Source organism: Narcine bancroftii, chromosome 13 (assembly GCF_036971445.1).
Source record: "Narcine bancroftii isolate sNarBan1 chromosome 13, sNarBan1.hap1, whole genome shotgun sequence".
NCBI lineage: Eukaryota > Metazoa > Chordata > Chondrichthyes > Torpediniformes > Narcinidae > Narcine > Narcine bancroftii.
The window spans coordinates 24,868,423-24,893,490 of NC_091481.1; the positions used below are offsets into that span (position 1 = coordinate 24,868,423).

Sequence of the window (25,068 nt, forward strand, 5' to 3'; positions counted from 1 at the left end):
GTGAGAGGAAATGGGAGCACGCGGAGGAAATCTACACAGACACAGGGAAAACATACAAACTCCTTTCATAAAGCTCTGGATTCGAGCCTGGGTTGCTGGAGCTGTAATTTTCTTTCTTTCTTTGGCTTGGCTTCGCGGACGAAGATTTATGGAGGGGGTAAAAAGTCCACGTCAGCTGCAGGCTCGCTTGTGGCTGACCAGTCCGATGCGGGACAGGCAGACACGATTGCAGCGGTTGCAAGGGAAAATTGGTTGGTTGGGGTTGGGTGTTGGGTTTTTCCTCCTTTGCCTTTTGTCAGTGAGGTGGGCTCTGCGGTCTTCTTCAAAGGAGGCTGCTGCCCGCCAAACTGTGAGGCGCCAAGATGCACGGTTTGAGGCGTTATCAGCCCACTGGCGGTGGTCAATGTGGCAGGCACCAAGAGATTTCTTTAGGCAGTCCTTGTACCTTTTCTTTGGTGCACCTCTGTCACGGTGGCCAGTGGAGAGCTCGCCATATAAAACGATCTTGGGAAGGCGATGGTCCTCCATTCTGGAGACGTGACCCATCCAGCGCAGCTGGATCTTCAGCAGCGTGGACTCGATGCTGTCGACCTCTGCCATCTCGAGTACCTCGACGTTAGGGGTGTGAGCGCTCCAATGGATGTTGAGGATGGAGCGGAGACAACGCTGGTGGAAGCGTTCTAGGAGCCGTAGGTGGTGCCGGTAGAGGACCCATGATTCGGAGCCGAACAGGAGTGTGGGTATGACAACGGCTCTGTATACGCTTATCTTTGTGAGGTTTTTCAGTTGGTTGTTTTTCCAGACTCTTTTGTGTAGTCTTCCAAAGGCGCTATTTGCCTTGGCGAGTCTGTTGTCTATCTCATTGTCGATCCTTGCATCTGATGAAATGGTGCAGCCGAGATAGGTAAACTGGTTGACCGTTTTGAGTTTTGTGTGCCCGATGGAGATGTGGGGGGGCTGGTAGTCATGGTGGGGAGCTGGCTGATGGAGGACCTCAGTTTTCTTCAGGCTGACTTCCAGGCCAAACATTTTGGCAGTTTCCGCAAAGCAGGACGTCAAGCGCTGAAGAGCTGGCTCTGAATGGGCAACTAAAGCGGCATCATCTGCAAAGAGTAGTTCACGGACAAGTTTCTCTTGTGTCTTGGTGTGAGCTTGCAGGCGCCTCAGATTGAAGAGACTGCCATCCGTGCGGTACCGGATGTAAACAGCGTCTTCATTGTTGGGGTCTTTCATGGCTTGGTTCAGCATCATGCTGAAGAAGATTGAAAAGAGGGTTGGTGCGAGAACACAGCCTTGCTTCACGCCATTGTTAATGGAGAAGGGTTCAGAGAGCTCATTGCTGTATCTGACCCGACCTTGTTGGTTTTCGTGCAGTTGGATAATCATGTTGAGGAACTTTGGGGGACATCCGATGCGCTCTAGTATTTGCCAAAGCCCTTTCCTGCTCACGGTGTCGAAGGCTTTGGTGAGGTCAACAAAGGTGATGTAGAGTCCTTTGTTTTGTTCTCTACACTTTTCTTGGAGCTGTCTGAGGGCAAAGACCATGTCAGTGGTTCCTCTGTTAGCGCGAAAGCCGCACTGTGATTCTGGGAGATTATTCTCAGCGACACTAGGTATTATTCTATTTAGTAGAATCCTAGCGAAGATTTTGCCTGCAATGGAGAGCAACGTGTAATAGTTGCTGTAATAGTGTTACACTAACAACTACCCTAACCATGCAAAAGTAAAAGCTGATAAGGAAAAACAGAAGGATGTGGTTCAAGTTTCCAAAATTAAAACTCAAAAATTTGAGTGGATAAGGACTTGAGAACAAAATGAATTACTGAGATTTATTGCAAACTCTTTGGAAGATAATGGTTGTGGTGTAATGGCAAATCTGCAATGAACCTTGGAAGGTCGACTGAACAAAAAATGGGGTTCTCATTAAACAGATTATAATTAAGGCAATACAGAGTTACCCAACCAACCAATTTTCCCCTGCAGCCGCTGCAACCGTGTCTGCCTGTCCCGCATCGGACTTGTCAGCCACAAACGAGCCTGCAGCTGACGTGGACTTTTACCCCCTCCATAAATCTTCGTCCGCGAAGCCAAGCCAAAGAGATATTGCTCAGTATAAAGTCAAACATGAAAACATACTGTTTTCTCATGATTGAGTAGTTTAAAATAATGGGGTATAAAAATAAGATTAAATGTAAAGTTTTCGGGACAGAGAAGGGAAAAATCTTTGTTTCCAGAGTTGTGGGTCTTTAGAACCATTGTTGGAGACTCATGCCAAGACCTCATCAATATCTGACAAAATGTTATTGAAGGAAAGGGTAATAAAATGATTTGGGATCAGGACAAACATTTAGTAGTACAAGAGCCTGCAAGGATCATAAATATTAAGAGTCAAAGTCTTCTCCCCAGATTAGGAGAATCTAATAGGTGATAGGGATCTAAGGGACAACTTTTTCCACACAGAAGGCGGTGCATATAGGGGTCAAGTTGCGAGAGCTGGAAGAAGCGGTTACAATTATAACATCTAAAAGTTATTTGGGAAGGTGCACGAATAGGAAAGGATTAGACAAGTGTGGGCCAAATTCAAGCACTATCTTAGATGAGTGACACACAGGAGGCTGCAGATGCTCGAATCGGAAGCTGAGCACACCGTTGGCAAATTCAGGGGGTCAAGTACCAGAATTTAAAAAATGGTCAAGGATTCGAGCTAAAACCCTTACTCAAGACTGATGAATATTTGTGGTGCAATTTCCAGCAAATCAAACAGCATATGAACACATTGTAAATAAATGATGGTATCAAAGGGCCATATCTAATGAGGAACTTTATCAGGAACAAAGCATAAGCAACTTTCTGGATTATTTAAAAAAATAAACAATGTTGTAAAAGTTGAATGTCTATAAAATCTGGCAACTACATTCAGCAAAAATAGTAACAAATAATATTGGTAATTATTACTAAATATGAACAATGGCTATGCACAACAGCTATGCTTTGTATAAATGACAGTAAAAGATTAATTGGTTTTCAATTCTCAGGGGGTTGCTTGAGCCATGACTAGAGACAATTGTGGACATGTATTCTTTACTAAGCAATCAATTTCTGAATATAAAATGACAATATTTAAGATGACCATAAAATACATCATCTGATCCATTTAAAAATAATCCTTAACATTTAGTTTTAGCTTTTGTCTCCATTGACTTGTTGGAACAAAATAATTCTTTCTGTTTAGTTAGCATCAACTAATCTTTCCTTCCCAAAAATTATCTTTATATGAAACGCATTTAGACCAATGGGAACAAATAATGCAACTTTTTTAGTTCTGTTTATTTTCTATTTACTGATCACAAACTTCACCAATCCCATCTTCATGATGGCCAGTTAGAATCAAAGCTCTTGTTAAACAAGAAATTCTAGAGACACTGTGATTGTAGTTTACACAAAAATGCTGGAGAAAATCAGCAAGTCACAGGGTTCTTTATGTAGCAAAGATAGATAAAGCTACACAGCCTGAATAAAATGGTGTGGGGAGGAGCACAGGGTCACAGGCAAGAGGTCATAGGTGCATATGGGTGAGAGGGCACAAGAGAAAAATGCTGAAAAGTGACTGAGGAGGGGACAGCTCTTTGAATAGAGAGGGAAAGAGTAGGGAGGTGGAGGAGACTAATGGATGGGGGAGAGGGTGACAGGGAAGTGGCCTAAAGGAAACCCGTGAACTCAATATTAAAACCATCCAGTTAGAGAATGCCCAGGTGGACAATTAGGTGTTGCGCCTCCAAATTACAGATGGCCTTGTTTTGGCAGTTGGACAGAAATGTCAGCGCAGGAATGGGGCATGGAATTGAAATCCAAAACCAGATCAATTATTTTTAGCCAAATTAATACACGCTATAATATGTGAGCCAATTCTCACCTTTCCTTTTATCAAATCCAATTAACACCTTTTGTTTGTTGGTCTGGATTCCTCCCCCTCCCATTATTCCACTTTTCTCTCTGTCTTTATTGAGACACCTGCCTGCTTTCTGCTTCTACCTTGAAGATGGGTCAGGCCAAACACATCAGTAGTACAGTCATCTTTACCTCCTGTGGATGCTGCAATTCCTGTGTTTTTACTATCAAAATCATGGACTCATTCATAACAATCCCAAATGCTTGCATTTTTTCTAAATATAATTTTATATGTAACGGCTATTTAATACTTAGTGATTGTTCTAATTGTAACATATCCATCATCTAAAATAATTCCCAAAGTGGGCAAGGCAGTGCAGTAATTTTTTTGGCCAGACTTGGAGGGGGGGGGGGGGGGAAGCAGTAGTGAAAAAAATAAACGGCGACAAGGCATTCTCGCGAGAGCTAGTCTGGCTGGCCGCCATGTTGTACTGGCATCACAAACCCCCTCTCAGTGCTGCCATTAAACCCCCACTCCCACCCTGCTCAGTGCCCCCAGCGCTGTTGTGCGGGGAGGGGGGGGGCACTCAGGATGTGGCCTGCAGGGCAAGGGGGTGGCTGCCCGAAAAAGTTTTGGAACCACTTATGTAAAGGATGGTTGCATTGTCAATGCTATATCTTTCTAGATATGGTACTTCAAGGCATTCAGACATCATCATAGAATACAAAATCTTATTTCATTACCTTTTCACCAGTAATCTTACCTTGGCAGCTGCAAAAGAAAATCAAAAGCATAAACAACAGTTAAAATAGTGGAATTCCAATTTTAAAAAAATATATTATCATTAAATATTGTACTAACGCAATAACAAACAAAATATCAGAATTTGTTCCATAATAGCCTGCAATTTATTTATATTCTCTAGAAATAAGCTGTAACCATATTAACAATTTTAAATGGACTGAATTATATAGTCAGCACATTATAAATACAAGAACAATCAAAAATGCACACCAGAATTAAGCATGTAAAGGAAATCCAAGACATATGATTCTAAATACTACCTGAAATGGGACTCCTCATTCGCACATCTGACACTATTGATATGATATTCGAAGTCCAACCAAGGACAAATAAGTACGAAATGCATTTGGTTGGAAACCACAAAATACTTTTCACTTCAAATGTACCATGGATGAAGTTAGATAGTGCCCATTTAATCTTCGGCAGGACACATACAATAATCCGAGAACTTTACATTTGCAGCAGAGGGAAGGATAGCCAGAGTGTCTACTCTCCAAAGACTGAGGGCTTAGATGAGAATATTGCAGGAAATCCTACAAAAGAAGTTTAATGTGCTTCACAAGGAAATCTTTGCTGGTTTGACAGAACCATTGGGTAGAATATGTAGGCTAGCTCTCAGATTTGTTTATAGCTTAAGCCCTGATGTTCCCAGGGAAGTGATACTGCTACCATTTCAAAACTTACACACCCAAATGACTTGCACTGTCTGACAAAATATGCCGCTGCTTCATTTATAGTATAAGCAAAGCTACTCAATTTCCAATCTCAGCAGTGCAAATTCAGACAGCTTCCAAGCAAGCTCAGATATCTGCCATCATGGCTTTGGATCCAGTGCTGAAAACAGTTCTGAGATTACCAGTTTTGCACTTTTTCTTCCAATAGATTAAAAGGAATGCTAGAGTGGCAATGAAGGGAAAGTGGCAGAGGTTTCATGGAGCCCCAGCGCACATACTTTTCTCCAGAGTAAATAAAGTAGAAGTCCAAAAATCCAGGCCGCTCAGTGATTGGGTCAGTCCGGATTTTCAGATTTTCCAAATTCTCGGGCAGTACTTTTCATTTTAAATTAGACATGCAGCACTGTAACTGGCCAATTCGGCCAAACAGGTCCAGGCCAACCATTTTACACCCCATTAACCTACACCCCAGTACATTTTTGAGGGATGGGAGGAAACTGGAGTCCCTGGAGAAAACTCATGCAAACTCCTTACCGATAGCGTGGGATTCGAACCCAGGTCCACTCCCAATTGCTGGCACTGCAAAGGCATTGTGCTAACCGCTACACCAACTGTGCCACCCCAAAATTCAAATTTAAGGAGGAATAAAGCTGCACGGTGTGTGGATGGAACACTTGCAACTTCTACTGCATATGCTACATTGCCTGACTCTTCTTTTGCTTTCTTTAAATACTTTTGTCTATTCTCTTATTTAAGACTTTGTAATTTCTTTGTGCACATGTGCATGATGTCTTGAAGTCTGAAGCTATGCTTCTGTTCCACAAATTTAATAACTGTATCCATGGACTTTTCTGCAGTAGCCTTTATATAGTAAATGGTTGACTTTATGATGTCATTTGTTTCCATTAGAGCAGTATTGCTCACACCACGTTCTAGTTTCTTATTTCAAGTTTGTTACTCAATTTCAACATGTTCTTCTTTTTCTTCACACTGCAAAGTTTATTTACTTTAGGATCCATTATAATGAGTTTGTAAATACGAATGCTATCTATGGTTGCCTCTGTGCATCTGTGGTACTTACGCATGCAAGCAAATACGCACACGAAAGCCCATTAAATTTTAAAAGTTTGAGAGTTTTCAAAAAATCCAGATTCTCAGATGGTCTAGATTGCTGGCATCCAGATTTTTGGACCAACTGTATTTATGATTTCACCAGAAACTTTGCTGTTGATGAGACTCAGCCAACCAGACTGCTGCTGTTCATGGTGAGACAACAGAATCCAAAAATGAGCCTTCTAAGCTGCTTCTAAGATCATCTTTCAAGGCGGGCAGCACTTCAAGTGAGCAACCAGGACAGGCAAAGTTAAATGGAAATTGGGCAATAAGTGAATCACATGTGCATTCTTTTATTACTTAATAGCTTCTGCCATGATTGGGACATTGAGTTGCTGTATTCTTTTGTTCAGTAATTCTGAGGTGATCAGAAACAGAGATAAAATGAAACCTATAGTGAAATGAGGAATTGAGATTATTCTTGTTAAAAACATAATCTGATCAAATGTTCGCTCATAATATTGCCTCTTCCTTTATTCATTCACTTCTTCCCTCCTCCTAATCCATATGTCCTGGCAAGGTTAAAATCTACATCACCATCACAGTATGGTGCTGGAGTAGACGATGACAAATCCCAAGACCATTCGGCAGTTTACTGAAAGATACTGTCAGCAATGTCAACATAGCAAATGCACTGTTTCAATATGATCTGCTCGATCTCATTGCAGATGGCAGCGTGGCTTCCAAATGGTTTCTCTTTTTGTAGTAATCAAATCTTAAGAGAGCACCTCTCACCCCAAATCACTTCTGTAATAGTGGACTGTCAATGGAATGCACAACACTGAAGGCAAACATTAACATCAGTCTTCTGCAAATGATCACATTTGGATAATCAAGAAGTAAAATTGCAATGTTCTTAATGTGATTCAGATAACTGATTGCTCTCTTCCCCACTGGATATTCCCAGCATTAATAAAAATTCACTCTCACATGCCTAATTTTCAATGCCTTTTTCCAAGTGACGTGGATTTAGTCTTACGAAAACCATTTGCTAACTTTCTAAGACAGAAGTGTTGTGCACATTGCAAAACATTATTGAAGTCCTCAGCAGTAACCCAGAGGCTGCAGAGAAATTTATGCCCACATTGCCTTCACTGGCTTTGATGTATCTGAGTGAGCATATCCTTACATTGTCTGTCACTGTTTTACCTCTAGTACTGCAACCAAAATAAGCAGAGCGACTAGGATGTCCTGCTTAGCAGCAGCATTAAAAAAAAGAGAATTCACAAAAACAGTTTTAAATAGTAATACCCTCTATGTTGGAGAAGAAACAAATGGTTCACTTGGTAATAACCCTTTCCAAATACATATATCCAAAGGCTGCACTCGTTATCACGTAAACACGTGTTTATTTAATTTCCTTCACTTCATTCAGATTAACAGGCTATGCACAAACTACAAAGAAAAGCACCAACAACAAATGCAAAGCAACAAAATATTGAAGAAATATCATTTGAACAGAATAATTTCAAGCTCTGTGCAAAGGTCTGAGTGGTTGGAAATGCACTTCTCTCTTTTCCACTCCTCTCTCACTTTTTAATCGATCCTAATGTTAGATTCATCTGCAGCAGAGAAAGTTTGTAATCTCTTCCTCTGGCATCATGAGGTCCCAGGATAGTTCCTGAGAAAACATGCATGAAGTACATTTCAATTCCAGTGCATTCAACTTTTCAAGTTATAACAGGAAGTTCTCTTCTAGGATGTGTTAGTGATTTTCCTATTGTTTCAAAACAAGATGTTTTATAGAGAAAGCAGAATCACCTTTTGGAAGAGGTTCCTTTCCCAAGCCTCCAAGCATCACGGCGTTAACATTCCATAACCCAGAGAGAAATTTTTCTTTTACTAAGCGAGTTTCGGCAATTTGCATTTCTTCTTCCCTTTTATTGGGAAAAAAGGCAGATTAAATCCTTATTGAGGAGAAAAAATATTTAATTTGAACAGTATTTTAAATTCTAATTATTAAATACAATTACACCTGGCACACTGTGGAAAAGAAATCTTTGCAAAACAAATTTACTGTTTCAGTTCCAATTCTCGAACGACAAGTGCTCTTCTTTCTTCATCCTTCTCTTCCTCACTCTCGTAGAAGTGATAGAGAACTCCCAAGAAGTCAGATCCCTGTAGACGCAAAAGCAAAACAGAAAATTATGACCCATTCAATTGAATCTTAGTTGCGCTATAGTTCATAAAAAATAAGAACGTTCTCAAAAGATTCAGAAGGCCAAACACCACAAGCTTTGAGCATCTTCAAGATGATGAGTTTATTGTCATACACATTGTACAACGTACATATATGCTGAAATTCTTATTTGCTGCAGCCGAACAGCTACTTGTAAAGAAAAATTATAACCTAACTAATTGAATTGAATTAAAAGAGACAAGATAGATTTAAATATTCACAGTAATCTCAGTGCAAAAAAAATGCGACTTGAAATAGTGCAGGATAGTCCATGATTAGTGTAACAAGGGTCAGTTCAAGAGGTTGATAGTTGTTGGAAAAATAACTTCTTAAACCTAGAGGTGCTGGTTTTCAGGCTTCTACATCTTCTGCCAATGTTCGCAGTGAGAAGAAGTTGTGACCAGGTTGGTGAAGGTCATTTATGATGTTGGCTGTCTTGAGACATAAATGTCTGCAATGGGTGGGAGGTCAGAGCCTGTGATAGACCTGGCTATGTTTACTAACTTCTGCTGGCCTCTGCATCCCTGTGCAGTTGAATTCCCAAATCAGGCTGTGATCCAACCAGCCAGTGTACTTTCCTCAGTGTAAATGTAGAACTTTGTCAAATTTCCTCAGAGTCCTTCAGAAGTAAAGGCATTAGTGTGCCTTTTTTTGCATTCAACTTGTGCCTCAATGTGCTGGTTCCAGGAAAGCTGTTCTAAAATATGGTCTCCCATATGGTCTCCATTTAGAAACAAAACTGGGAAATTCCTAGATCCTGCCCAATACTTGTTCTCTAACCACCATCACAAAACTGATCAATTAACAGGGTGCTGTTTCTGTTTCCTTAATGTCTGAGAAATAGATGCCAGGTTTTCCTGTAGTTTTAAAGTAATTAATTGGCTTGTCCTGCAGAATTAGAAACTGCTGCTCAAATTGAACTGCATCTTTCTTTTGAAATATGCCCCAAATAAATAAATACATACAAAAACAGACAGACTGGGGAAGGATTCATTTCACTGGATGTCTATACAAATACCATACATTTTATCTTTTAGCTAATTTTCAATAGATAGATACGCAAGTTTCTTGCATAACAATGAATAAATTAATTTTAAAAGTTTGCCTCCAGCAGTTTCAGATTTGCATTAGAAATGTATTAGAAAAACATTTGATTACTATATGTTCCAGATATAATATATTTGATTACTATCTTGAAAAGATAAATAATGAAAATGGAACAAAAGGAAGTATTTCACCTAAGCCACCTTTAATTCAAAATAATCTCATACTTTTTACTAAAGATAATCAATTTTTAAATATTTGGTTTCATAAAGCCATTAAAAATGAACAAAATCAAATGATGTCATTTCATCAATTAATGAATAATTATGGAATAACCTGAAATACACTTTTTTTTAATATCTTCAACTGAGAGGATATCTGAGGGAAAAATTAGGTCCAACAATGTCCTTACCGGATTGTAGTGAGTTGGAAATTCTTATTAGGAGAGGTAATACTATGAAATTTATTTCTGCAAGCAGGCATTATTAAACAGGGAGTTCATAAATCTAGCCAGAAATGGGAGGCAGACACAAATATTACAATTGATGAGAAAAGATGGTCAGATCCCTAACAAGATTGTATGACAAACATTATAAATATAAGGTATAGATTAGCTCAATATAATTATTTACATCAATTATACTCAATGCCACAAAAATTGAATAAAATGAAATCAGATTTATCAGATAAATGTTTTAGATGTGGTGAAGTGATAGGAACCTTTTTACACTCTACTTGGTCATGTTCTAAATTAAGGTCTTTTTGGGTGGACAGGAATTTTTTTTAGAACAAATTACAGGCATTGTATTTCCACAAAATCCAGACTTTATTGGGGAATATAGATGGAACAAGATCAAAGTTAAAATTATCATTCTATCAAGTGAAATTTATTAAAATAGCATTAATGGTGGCAAGGACATATATTGCAGTAACTTGGAAATCAGATGCACATTTAGGTATGGAGAGATGGAATCCAGAAATTCAAAGTTGTATTCCTTTGGAGAAAATGATGTATATTTTTTTTTCAAATTTGGAGCCCATGTATGCAAAGTTTAGGGATGAATATATAAAATATATGTATAGCCTCTTTAGACTTGTGTTAATCTTCTTCCCCAAAAATGGTTGTTCAAATACCAGTGTGTGAACTGATCCTTTGTGCAATCAAAGAAACTATTTTTCTCTTTTTCCATATTTTATATAACTATATATAACATTTATATTTTATTATATGTCTTTATTGAGTGGGAAATGGGTATGAGGAGGGCAAGGGTGGGGTGAAACCAACATATAATCATTGTAATTTTACATTTAATTAATATTTTGTTTATGTAAAAGTTTATTAATAACATGTATGGAAAATGTTTAACTAAAATATTCAAAGAAATGTATTTCTTTAGAACCATAGAATAAAGTCAGGCCATTTGGCCCTTCTAGTCTGTTCCAAAATATCATTCCACTAGTCCCAATGACCTGCACCCATTCCATAACCCTCCAGACCTCTCCCATCCATGTATCCATCCAATTTATTCTTAAAATTTAAAAGAGAGACTGCATTTACCCTGTAAGATGGTAGCTCGTTCCATACTCCCACCTCTCTCTGAGTAAAGAAGTCCTCCCTAATGTTCTTCCTAATCCTTTCCCCTTTCACTCTCAAGCCATGAAACTCTTGTATTCATCTCATAATCTAAGTGGAAACAGCCTACCCACATTTACTCTGTCTATACCCTTCATAATTTGGTAAACTACTATCAAATCTCCCCTCATTCTTCTATGCTCCAAGGAATAAAGTCCTAACCTGTTTAATCTTTCATTGTAACTCAAATCCTGAAGACCCGGGAACATCCTAGTAAATCTTCTCTGCACTCTTTCAATTTAACTGATATCCTTTCTGTAATTTGGTGACTAGAATTGCCCACAATACTCCAAATTTGGCCTCACCAATGACTTATACAACCTCACTATAACATCCCAACTCTTGTACTCAACACTTTGATTTATGAAGGCCAAGATACCAAAAGCTTTCTTTACAACCCTGTCTACCTATAGCACCACTTTCAGGGAATTAAGTATTTGTATTTACAGATCCCTTTGTTCCTCTGCACTCCTCAGAGGACTACCGTTTACTATGTTTGTCCTTCCAAGCAACACTTCACACTTGTCTGCATTAAATTCCAATGCCATTTTATGGCTCACTCTTCCAGTTGGTCCAGATTCCCCCTAGAAGCTTTGAAAGCCTTCCTCACTATCCATGTTGCCTCCAATTTTAGTGCCATCAGCAAACATTGACCTAATTTCCCACATGATCATCCAGATCATTGATATAGACAATAAACAACGATGGTCCCATCACAGATCCCTAAGGAACACCACTAGTCACAGGCCTTCAGTCTGAGAAGGGACCACACAGCCAATTTCGAATCCAGCTTAAAACTTCTCCATGGATGCCTAGTGTCATAACCTTTTGAATTAACCTCCCATGTGGGACTTGTCAAGACTTTACTGAAGTCCATTTTAAATATTTCTTCCAGGGCCCCCACAATTTCTACACTAGTCTCCTTCAAGGTCCAAGGGAATATCAAGTCAGGCTTAGGGGATGTGACTATCTTTATTTGCTGTAAGGCATCAAGAACCTCCTCCTTTTTAATCCCTATATGTTCCATGCCACTACTGCTTGTTTTCTTTCCTTCTTTATACACGATGCCAGTTTTCTGAGTAAATACCCTAACCCTAACCAAAAAAACTGTTTAAGTTCTACCCCATCTTGTTAGGCTCCACAAATAGACGACCACTCTGATCTTCTAAGGGACCAATTTTTTCCCTTACTATCCTTTTACTTTAACATACTTGTAGAAACTCTTCAGGTTTACCTTCACTTTATCTGCCACAGAAACCTCATCTTTTTTTGCCTTCCTAATTTCCTTATTTTCTTTAATTTTCTATACTCTCCTAGTACCCCTTTTTCTCCTGGTTGCCTATACTTGCTCTACACCTCTCTCTTCCTCTTATCCAGAAAGCTAATATCCCTTGAAAACCAAAGTTCCCTATGCCTGTGAACTTTGCCTTTAATCCTGACTGGAACTTGCAAACACTGCACTCTCAAAATTTTGTGTTCGAAGACCTTCCATTTTCTGAACATATCCTTGCCAGAAAACAAATGATCTCAATCCAATCTTCCTAGATCCTTTCTCATTTCCACAAAATTGGCCTTTCTCCAATTAGAATCTCAACTTGAGGACCAGATCAATCCTTATCCATAATTAATGTGAAACTAATGACATTATGGTCAGTGGACTCAAAATGTTCACCTACACATACTTCTGTCACCTGACCTTTCTGGTTCCCAAATTGGACATCAAGTATAAATCGAAAGCTCTGGTTGAGTCTGACTCCAAAGCAAAGGTGGGTTTCATTTTGCTTAGATCTAAACCAAATGGTGAACCAGACAGCATTTATCCTGAAAGTGGGTACCCTTGGTTTGGCACTGCATGAGGCCATGGACAAACATACTGGTGTGGGAATAGATGTTGAATTTTTTCTAAAATACAATCGTAGGTATTGAAAGCGCCTTCAAGATTTCTCCTGCTTCATGGAAAATTTGAATATTTATTCCAATTGTGATGCCTGTTAATTGTGTGGTTTTTTTTTCTGAAGTACAGCAGTACACATAGTCACACAATAATATCTTGAAAAGAGAAACCATCATGAGAATGGAAAGGTAGCTTTAGATCATTTGAATAGTTTAGGTTGAATCGCAGAGGACAGAGTGAAGGTGCTCCAGAAAACAGTCTCCCAATCTGTGTCCAGTTTCTCTGATGCAGAGGAAGCTGTCCAAATGTAGGAGGCTGTCCAATCTGTGTCCAGTCTCTCTGATTCAGAGGAGGATGTCAAAATGAAGGAGGCTGTCCAATCTGTGTCCAGTCTCTCTGATGCAGAGAAGGCTGTCCAAATGTAGGAGACTGCCCAGTCTGTGTCCAGTCTCTCTGATGCAGAGGAAGCTGTCCAAATGTAGGAGGCTGTCCAATCTGTGACCAGTCTCTCTGATGCAGAGGAAGCTGTCCAAATGTAGGAGGCTGTCCAATCTGTGTCCAGTCTCTCTGATGCAGAGGAAGCTGTCCAAATGTAGGAGGCTGTCCAATCTGTGTCCAGTCTCTCTGATGCAGAGAAGGCTGTCCAAATGTAGGAGGCTGTCCAATCTGTGTCCAGTCTCTCTGATGCAGAGAAGGCTGTCCAAATGTAGGAGGCTGTCCAATCTGTGTCCAGTCTCTCTGATGCAGAGAAGGCTGTCCAAATGTAGGAGGCTGTCCAATCTGTGTCCAGTCTCTCTGATGCAGAGAAGGCTGTCCAAATGTAGGAGGCTGTCCAATCTGTGTCCAGTCTCTCTGATGCAGAGAAGGCTGTCCAAATGTAGGAGGCTGTCCAATCTGTGTCCAGTCTCTCTGATGCAGAGAAGGCTGTCCAAATGTAGGAGGCTGTCCAATCTGTGTCCAGTCTCTCTGATGCAGAGAAGGCTGTCCAAATGTAGGAGGCTGTCCAATCTGTGTCCAGTCTCTCTGATGCAGAGAAGGCTGTCCAAATGTAGGAGGCTGTCCAATCTGTGTCCAGTCTCTCTAATGCAGAGAAGGCTGTCCAAATGTAGGAGGCTGTCCAATCTGTGTCCAGTCTCTCTGATGCAGAGGAAGCTGTCCAAATGTAGGAGGCTGTCCAATCTGTGTCCAGTCTCTCTGATGCAGAGAAGGCTGTCCAAATGTAGGAGGCTGTCCAATCTGTGTCCAGTCTCTCTGATGCAGAGAAGGCTGTCCAAATGTAGGAGGCTGTCCAATCTGTGTCCAGTCTCTCTGATGCAGAGAAGGCTGTCCAAATGTAGGAGGCTGTCCAATCTGTGTCCAGTCTCTCTGATGCAGAGAAGGCTGTCCAAATGTAGGAGGCTGTCCAATCTGTGTCCAGTCTCTCTGATGCAGAGAAGGCTGTCCAAATGTAGGAGGCTGTCCAATCTGTGTCCAGTCTCTCTGATGCAGAGGAGGCTGTCCAAATGTAGGAGGCTATCCAATCTGTGTCCAGTCTCTCTGATGCAGAGGAGGCTGTCCAAATGAAGGAGGCTGTCCAATATGTGTCCAGTCTCTCTGATGCAGAGGAAGCTGTCTAAATGTAGGAGGCTGTCCAATCTGTGTCCAGTCTCTCTGATGCAGAGGAGGCTGTCTAAATGTAGCAATATACATAAAATCAGGATAATTCCAAAGTCATTTTTTATAATTGTTGAACTTAAAAAAACTAAAATTTTGGGAGTGTTTGCAACAGGACAAAAATAATCTCAAAAAGACACTCAATGTTTCACTAACGACATAACAACTTTATCAACATTTCAGCCATGTACCTGTGAAAGAACATATTTTAGATAATCATTTGAATTTATATTTAAATCCTGCTGATTCAATTGATTGTCAGATGAAAAATTTGGATCTTCACCTTCTTTCTTCATTAATAAATACCTATAAAACATTTAAAATCATATTTAAAATAATTGGCTGCATTTTTGGTCTATAACTTACTACATAGTACAGACATCACCAATACATATTTCAGGAATGTTAATTTCAAATAAAAATCAGCTGGTTAAGAAACTGGGTGGCACAATGCTTCTTTTTTTCTAAAATACAATCGTAGGTATTGAAAGCACCTTCAAGATTTCTCCTGCTTCATGGAGAATTTGAACATTCATTCCAATTGCGATGTCCGTTAATTGTGGGTTTTTTTTCCTGAAGTACAGTTGTACACATAGTCACATAATAATGTCTTGAAAAGAGAAACCATCATGAAAATGGAAAGATAGCTTCAGATTATTTGAATAGGAGTTTAGGTTGAATCTGGAACCATTTTGCAAAATTACATGAAAAAGATTTTATTTTAACTTTGAAATGACTCTACTACATTAAATGTCCTGCATACGTTTTCCCACATTCTTAATAAATATACCTTCAACTATATCTTCAAACTAACTTTTAAATATCACAGGTCAATTTAAAACGGAGCCAGAAATTTTCACAGAGAAGATAACGTTCAGCCACCTTCATTGCAAGAACAACAGAATATCATCTATGTGCCGAAACTCCTGTAGAAGCATGTAATTTCCAGCCTAGAAATTGAACATTTCTTGATCATAAAATGCCAGGAGATTTCCAGGTTTGTACAAATAGTTGTACTCTGGAATAATGCATGATGTCACCATGGAAATCAGATGGTGTTCTGTGATCTGTCAGGAAATCTAAGCTATAGGATTTCAGGAACTGCAGCAAATCATATTTGCGTCACTGATAATGTTTCATTTAAAAAGGTACCACATCAATTTCTAGTTATAGTTCTATATATTCTTCTTATTCTAATATCTATTGAACACAGTTTAAATGATGCTGTAGTCTTCTCCAATCCAATGACCACGTGTATTAACTAATACTGGTAATTAGGTGTGAAAACATTCAATTACTAAGTTAAATCACTTAACTTTCACCAATGATTTACTTATGTCAACAAACTAATGTGTCGTAGAATTGTTGCAGCAATACAGATCAAATGGACCATCGAGCCTGTGCTGGATCTTTATACTGCCACCTAATCAGTTCCTTTCTCCAACTCTTTTTGTCATATCACTGCAATTCTTCTACCCTTAAGTAGTTATCCAATTACATAAGTGAATCAGCATTTACCATTTTTTCAGAGAGTGAATTATAACTATTAAATGCTATCATTTCTGGAATTTCTTCTCAGATTTCCCTGGTATTTATTTCTCTCTCTCTCTCTCTCTCTCTCTCTCTCATCTTCTGCATCCTGATATGACATCCTTACTAAATTTTACACCAACTCAACTTCATGAGGACAATATTAAAGTCTAGTGATATACTTTTACATAAGGCAAATCTATACAACAGAGGCCAGACCTACTGCCAGGAGTGGGTCACCTGCGTTTGCTAGTGGCATGCTTGGCTTTTTCTAGATCCATTAATGGTGACTTAGTGGAAATTACAATCCTGATCCAAAACGAAGAGATTTTGCATGATGACAGGACCTTGCTATTACATAGCAGAGCTGGACAATCCCCAGGTGTCAAGCATTTAGACAAAGATTAACACCAACAAAGTTATACAATGCACCCCCCCAAACCCTCACAAATACACACATTCCAGCTCTAAACCTGCCAAGTTAGTGCGGCAGTTAGCGCAGAATGTTACAGCGCCAGCAATCAGGGTTCAAATTCCACGCTGTCTGTAAGGAGTTTGCAAGTTCTCTCTGTGTCTGTGTGGGTTTCATCTGGGGGCTCCGGTTTTCTCCCACTGTTGAAAAACATACCCGGGGTGTAACTCAATTGGGTGTAATTCAGTGATACAGATTTGTGCGCCAAAAAGACCTGTTGCCATTCTGTATGTCTAAATTTTTTAAAAACTATAATGGACTTCCAGAAACCTTCAGGCCTATTATAATTCTATTAACAATTAAAAAAATAATTTGAAACATGTCTAAATGAAAAAATATTAAAGCAAATTCAATTAAAAATATATAGTATTTCTTCAGATAATTATCCTTATACTTAACCTATTCATTCATAGTCATTCCTTTCTGTTCAAATTAATTACTTTGCTGTACATATGGAAGATTCAGCAGGCAGATTCCTCAATTACACTAAGTTCGTACAATACCAGAAGCTTAATGGTGGAACACAATGGAATGAAAAAAAAGCTAGTAAGGCTTAGCTGGCAAATTTGGGTCATTCTTGTGAATATGGATGTTCTGAGCTTACTGACACTTTTGGAGAATAAATACTGACAGTTCAATGAGGTTTCCTTGCAACCTCTGTCCATTCACAAAATCAATCCCATGCCAAGTGGAATTTTCAAAACTAATTCTTGACTTACCTCTCGGTTCCATAATCTGAATCCAATAATTTCAGTTTAGGGTTAATAACACGTTCCTTCAAACTCCTGGACAAAGTATCTGATGGAAAACACCCAGCAAGATCAACATTAACTGCTGGTGGAACTATTATTGGATCCTAAAAAAAAAGAATTTATACATGTTTAGAACCTTTTTTTTTAAACTTGAATTTGTTTTAATATGGATTTGTTTGAAGAACAATTACTTCAAAACAAAATAAAAACCAGTCGATTCCAATGGGCACTTCTTGAAAACCAATCAATAGCCAACATCTAAAATCTGAGACTAAGAAAAACTCCCCAAAAGATCTTCTAAAATACAGCCTTCTGGTATTAATGGGCCTGAGCAAATTTCCATTGGTTTGTAGCTGGCTACTTGAGGAAGCTTCTTCTATTTCTCCTGAAACAAGCAAAGAATTGAAAGGGCAAATGTGAAAAGAAGTGCAATCATTATAGCCAACGGATACTGCTTTAAGGAGTGGAACACTGAGGAGGGACAAGAAAGTGCAAAAAACCCAGATATGGCTTCTGTACCAGCAGGCTAATGATATGGGGTATGACCTCGTTTAATATGTTACCATATATGCTGGTTTGTGCAGAGGCCGACCCTCAGATTTTCAACCTAAAATGTTTTGAGCTATACCCTTTGTTTCGAACAACCCCCAAGTCTGGCATTTACCAATGACCAGGGGAGTGATGCTGGCATAATATTTTAATACCGAATTACCTGTAAAGGTTTTAACTTCATTAGCATGTTTTAAACTAAACCACAGACAGCTCGTGTAAAAGGCCATTTAAAGCCTGTACAGAGCTGACGGCAGTGGATGGACCCAGCGGGGGAACTCTGCGACGTCACTGGACAAGTGCAGATTTGCCCCTCTGAACGAGCAATGCCCCTGAACGTGTGCGTATTCTTTTCAGGTTGTCAGCACGAGGAAAGTGCACTAAGGGCCGGACTGGGACACTTGCGTAAAGGGATGTTGGGTTGTCAGTGCAAGAAAGGTGATAGAGTGCCCCTAGGGCCTGACCAGGACACTTGAGTTGGAGCCTGCAGGATGCGGATAGGATATGGAGGGGGAGAGGGAAGATAGCAGTTGTGTTGAGACTTTGCTGTCAAGGTTTGGATTTTAGAACTGGTCTATAAGCTGAGTCCTGATTTTGAGGCAAAATTTTGATCATCCTATACACTGGTATATACAGTAACCAATGTATTACTCCAACAGTATGTCCCAAACCAAGATGTAAAAAGAGCACAAGTGTATGGAACAATGTCAGATCCCTGATCTGGAGATTTTATATTACATTCCTTCAATGGATATGAATGTAAATCCTGGAGCTCCCTATTCAACTGCATGAAGGGAGTCCCTGCACCAAACAGGCCACACTATTTCAAGATAACAGTTCATCATCACCTTTATCAGAATAACAATTGCAGGCTTCGCCACTTGCATCCGAAAATGTGAATAAATGAAATACATTCAGGATTAGGTGAACTGTGAAGATTTTCTAAAATATGGCAAATAATCTCGTCAGTCATAATCCTATTGAAAGGAATGCGCTACATCAACTCCCATTGTTAATTCATTTTCTTATTTTCTGATTCTTAGACCAATTATTTTTGCAGATTTTAAGTAAATAAGTTGAGGCAATGCTCTAAATCATGGGTGGACAACCTTTTTTAAAAAAAATTCACATTCCACCTTAAGTATGCCATAGGTGCTCTGTGATGAGTAAGGGATTGCTTAAGGTGGTACGTGAGTGGAAAGAAAAAGTTTGAAGGCCACTGTTTTAATCTTACCTCTGACTTGTTCTGTGCACGGTTTCATCACTCCAAAGGAAATGGGCCAATGACAATTTTTGTCAAGCAAAATATTTCAGTAACAATTGGGTCGAGAGCAGTGGCTCTCAACCTTCCCACTCACATACCACCCTAAGCAATCCCTTATTAATCCCAGAGCACTTATGGCATTAGGGAATACTTAAGGTGAAATGTGAGTTTTAAAATAAGGTTGCCCGCCCCGCTCTAAATTGTGATAAAGTATACAAATGATGACTATTAAATGGTTTACAGAATATTTACAAATTATTTAAATGGAAAAATCATTAATTATTGCTTTTTAAAATGAATATCATGCATCACAATTTATAACATGAAAATGATAAAAACTCATATTTATAGAAATCATGCAGTTCTATTTATCCAGCAATAGGAAAAATGCCTTTAAGCTAGAAAGGCTCCAGAAAAGATTCACAAGGATGTTGCTGGCACTGGGGGACGAGTTATAAGGAGAGGCTGAGAGTTTTCTTCCTGGAGTACTGCAGACTGACAGGGATCCTTGTAAAGTTATATAAAAAAAATGAGGGGTATAAAAAAGGTAGGTAATCAGTCTTTTTCCAAGATAAAGGAGTCTAAAACTAGAGGGTTTGAAGTGATCGAGGAAATATTTAAAGGGACCTGATGGGGAACTTTTTCCACACAGAGGGTAGATGGCATGTGGAACGAGTTGCCAAAGAGATAGGGGTGGGTACATTTCCAACTTTTAAAAAGATATTTACATGGTCAATGTTCAGAGAAATATGCACCAAACATGGACAATTGGGGCTGATGGGCTTGTTTCTATGGTGCAAAACTCGATGACTTGGTGACAAAAGCTGGTCATAATCTGGCTACCCTTAAAAATTTAAACATGAATCATAACAGTACGAGTTCCCACAAATGTTTGAGGTTGCAATGAACTGAAATTTTCAATTACCCAAAGACTATTACTGTTTAACCATGTACAAGATGGATCAAGCTCAAGACTGAAGGAGTTTGAGAAATTTATATACCAAGACCATACGAATCCTATTACATAAATGATGACTCAATAATATATTTTAGACCAGAGCAAATACTCTGATTTATTTGCAGATAATACAAGTTCAGAAATTTACTTTTATAAATAATTGATTGGTAATTTATTCTAAGATAATCAAAAAACCTTGAATGTTAGCAGCTCTTTTCAGTAACCTTTAACAGAGTTAAAACAGGAATTGGACACATTCTCTTCAGTTCTGGGTGAATCTCCTTTGGATGGGACTGGCTGGGGTTTTGCTCACCAGCAATTTTGTTTAAAAAAATTGTGTAACAAACATCTTAACCACTAATGTAATTTGCCATTAAATTTCCAACAAGGTAGACTCAATTAGCTTTAGTCTGGTTCATTTTCTGTAAAATTGTTGCTTGCAACAATTTTTTCTACTTTTCTACTTTATAATATTGATTACAGTTTACTTATGCATAAAAGAAAAAGAAACTTGATTTCTTCTGCAAGAACAGCTTTGTATTTCAGTGCAGTACATAGAAATTCTGAAGAAGCTCAGCAGGTCATGGAGCATCTATGGTAAGCATTGTCTTAGGCCGAAACCCTAAACCCTTCTTCATGTGTACCTGAAGAAGATTTCAGGCCCAAAAAGTCAATTGCCTATTGCTTTCTATGGATGCTCCATGACCTGTTGAGTTTCTCCAGAACTTTTGTGTACTGCACTAGATCCCAGCATCTGCATTTGTCTTGTTTCCCTCCATGTATTTCAATAGCTCTACACTCATATAAAACTATCAAATTTTAGAAGGCATCCATTCTAAAAGTAAGTAAATACAACAATGGCTTACAGTTTTGATGTTATAAGAATTTTTTTTAATTACAAAGTATTTGAAAATAGTTGCATATGAGAATTAATATTATTACCTCATCAAATAATAGGTAATCACTTGGAATCATATCCAAAAGTTCCTTGTAAATCTCTTGCAGCTCTTCTGCAAAAGATAGGTTTTTGTCCAATGTTTTCACCATTTCCTGGTCAAACTTTAAGCAAATTACAGGAAGAATCCTTGTATTAATTAACTCACATTTTTTCTATTCCTCAAGTTTTAATAAACAAACATCAATTCTGTTAACAAGGAATAATTCACTGGATTTCAAAAGTTACTAATCTAAGTGGTAAAAATGTTCGCAATATTTCTACTATTGCTAAAATGATATGAAAAATTTCTTGGCTGAAATGATAAAATAAGCATTTTTTTCAACCTGTTTAATATCTTGGAATTATCAAGACATAATATGTGTACATGCAATGTCAAGGAGCACTCATGCCCCTGAAATTGAAGGTCCTACTTTCAAAACTGAGGTTAATAACTGAATGGTGTTAAGGTGTATGGTACCATTAAAGATGGCATTTTTTGTATGAGATTTTAATCCAAATTCCCTTTTGCAATCTTGATTGGATGTGAAAGAGCAGGGAACTTTTCTCAATGTCCAGGCTAATAGTTATCTCCGAAACATAACCATCAAGATTATTTGGTTATGATTATTTTACTGTTTGTGGGAACTTGGAATGAGCAAATTGGGCAAATTCTGCAACAATAATTACAGATCAAAAATGTTTCATTAATTGTAAATCACTTTAAGGTATGTGGGCATTGTGAAAGGTGCTTTATGTGCAAATTTTTATTTACAAAATAGGTAGTCATTTTAATTCATGGTCTAGATCTTATTGGAACAAGATTCAATTCTCTAATATTATGTCCTCAAATAATATTACTTAAGAATTTAAAAATTAACTGAGGAAGATGGCGAATTAGAGTCAAGCAGCAAAGGTAGAAGAAACAAAGAGAGGGAAATAAAGACTGGATTGAGAAGTGAAACAATAATATCAAAATAACAGATTCCACATCTCTAAACATAATTTACCATTTGAAGGAATTGGACTCCAGAGTTTCAACTATTCATTTGGCCAGATATCACAATCAAAGCATTCTCACATGAAATTCTGGAGATAAATTCTGCAGCAAATCCAACATGCTCTTAAAAATCTTAGGAGGCCAAGGTCAAATGATCATTTGTGCAAATAGTACAGCGGTGTAAACACGTCAGCACATTGTGGTACAAAAATAGACATGCTGGAAGAACTCAGCCAGATGAGGCCACATCAATGGAAAGAGAACTAAAACCTGCCTTTTCTTTCCACAAATCCTGTTTGACTGGCTGGATTCTTCCAGAATTTCTGTTTTTGTTTCAGATTCCAGCATTTTGTTTACTTTCTAACACACCTATGGTAACTTGCATCTCGTGTGAATCTCCAATCTATGAAACTTAAATGATTTGGCCAGTAATGATAACGGACAGCCTTTAAAGCCAGCAACATTCTTACTATGTTACAATACCTCTTCCTGGTGGTGATTATATATAGGTGGGTATATTTTGAGATAGACTGAGTCAATAAATTGTCTGTCTGACACTCGAACGTCTGCTGTTCGTGCCATCAACTTCTGAGACAACCTGATGCTGACAAAATCTGGCTGCGCATGTTCTGGTTTGTTTGGTTGAACACTGTGCCTTAGTTCACTTTCCTCTTCTTCAAGTTCCTAAAAAAAAACAAATTTCTTCATCCTACCTTGAAGTCATGTAATTTATTTTAGTGCGTTTATGTTTTCGTTGGCAACTTACAAATTGTAAATATTTCTTTGGGCTCCAACCAACAGCTGAGAACCAACCAACTCAGAATATTAAAATCTTACTTGGTTGAAACCTTAATTTGAAATATACCTTTGGCACAGTACTTTGAAGTATGACAATTCATCCATAACATATAATATTTATTTTAAAAAACAACTCAATTTTATATTATTGCTAGAGATGATTGAAAATGTTATGAACCACAGTCGATTCTTTGATGTTAACATCTTTAAACTGTATATGGTACAAGGAGTAAACAATGAACAGCGAAATGTGCTTTATTTAGTTGATTATGTACGCTGGCAAGAAGGGTAATTGTTTCACCAAAGGAAACAGAACATTCAATCTCAGGGTAAAATACTAACTGAGGCAAACCGCCTCACATTCCATGCCATCCTTTCTTATTATGGATATCTCACTTTTATGTAATTGACCGATTCCCTGCAAACATTGAAGAAGAACATTTATCGGGAGTCTTATTGGAATGCTGAAAATGAAAAAGTCATCTCGAATTCAGTTTCATACAGTTCCCTTTACACCAGAAATCTAATCAGATTACTTTGGGAATAAGATAAAATTTGCCTCGAAATAATATGCAAAGTGGTGCCCAAGAAATTTTTCACTTTCCTTGCTCTCTTTTTTTTCTGAACACTCCCTTTTCACTTGCGGTATTTCAATCCAAATAATAGACAGAATGAAACATATTGATGGTTGCTAAAGCCCAACAAAAAATGACTTTTGGTAGTTTCATCCATTTTCAGGCAGCAGGAGCAAATGGCAAAAAGTACTTCCTAGCTGGCAATAACCATCAATATTATTGGGTGTGCGGTAAATTCACTGATGAAAAATCCACTGACGAGAAAAATTACCGACAATTTCATTCACTAACAAAATTCACTGATGAAATAAATCACTGATCATCAAATTCACCAACGGAAAATTCATTGACTTCAAAATTCATTAAAATATTCACCCATTGTCTGGTCCACCCACTCTGGAGTTGGGATGCATGCCAGCTGTGCACTGTGTCTGGCGCACCCTCTCACTGTCCCCTGACTGCAGTGCTATTCCGCCACCTCACTGGTTACTCCAGCATCTCATCGGGCCGCATCGTGGCCACTGGGGCTGCTCCAGCACCTCATGACAGAGGCTCAATGCAGGACAAATGGCCAACTTCATTACCCATAATCCCCCATGCAGCTGGAACCGCTCTGCGTTTCCCTGGTGCTGTCACTTCTCATCCTACCCTTTCTCGAGGCAAGGATGGGACATATCAAGCATAAAAGGGATTTGAGGAGGTGTGAAGAGATAATGGGATACTGGAAACATCAAGGTGGAACAGTTGGAGAGGCAAGTAGAAATAGAGACAGTGGAATGTGGTTTGAGAGAAAAGCGAGTACCAGAGGAGGTAAAGGACAAATGGTGAGTGGAATTGGATAGGGGTGGGGGAGGTTAGCTGAAATTGGAAAATTCATTTGATGTACCTTCAATATTTTCTGTTGCCTACATTTTTTAATTTCATTGCTCTCATCATACATGATTGCTTCAATTAGGGGAGGAAGAGTTGATTCAGGAACAGCATCATTCCCCTGTTCCACAGTAGAAATTTCCAACAAGCTAAGGAGAAGCAATAAATTAAGTTAATGCTTTGCTTAGTATTTCCTACTTCATGTTTTTTTTTATTGTAACTGATGAAAAAAATCTAAACAACATTTGAAATATTCTAAATTATACGATGGATCTTTAAGGATATGATGGTAATATCCTTTGGTGCATATACCAATTCGTTCCATAATTCTTTATCCATTGAGTCACAAAACAGTGTTCCAGTGGTGTTTACTCAGTTATCCTTGCTGTCAATCACACCCCAATTAATTTGTCTAATCCAATCAAAACTATAATTCAGTTACTCTTAGAGAGGTCATAATTCAGGTCTGAGTAGCTGATGGGT

The 25,068-nt window shown here is 38.5% G+C and overlaps 1 protein-coding gene across 1 annotated transcript in view; it reads right to left on the reverse strand.

Moving 5' to 3' along the window:
• Window positions 1-7,827: 7,827 nt before the first annotated feature.
• The window catches only part of LOC138748185 (coiled-coil domain-containing protein 87-like), a 41,541-nt gene continuing 24,300 nt past the window's right edge, over window positions 7,828-25,068 (reverse strand). The window contains exons 9-16 of the mRNA XM_069907956.1: window positions 24,602-24,734; window positions 22,826-23,026; window positions 21,351-21,467; window positions 17,605-17,741; window positions 15,075-15,189; window positions 8,498-8,598; window positions 8,242-8,357; window positions 7,828-8,101 (exon numbers count right to left, since the gene is read on the reverse strand). Of these exons, the coding sequence (XP_069764057.1) occupies window positions 8,010-8,101; window positions 8,242-8,357; window positions 8,498-8,598; window positions 15,075-15,189; window positions 17,605-17,741; window positions 21,351-21,467; window positions 22,826-23,026; window positions 24,602-24,734 (1,012 nt within the window). The 3' untranslated portion in view covers window positions 7,828-8,009. The remainder of the gene's footprint in view (window positions 8,102-8,241; window positions 8,358-8,497; window positions 8,599-15,074; window positions 15,190-17,604; window positions 17,742-21,350; window positions 21,468-22,825; window positions 23,027-24,601; window positions 24,735-25,068) is intronic.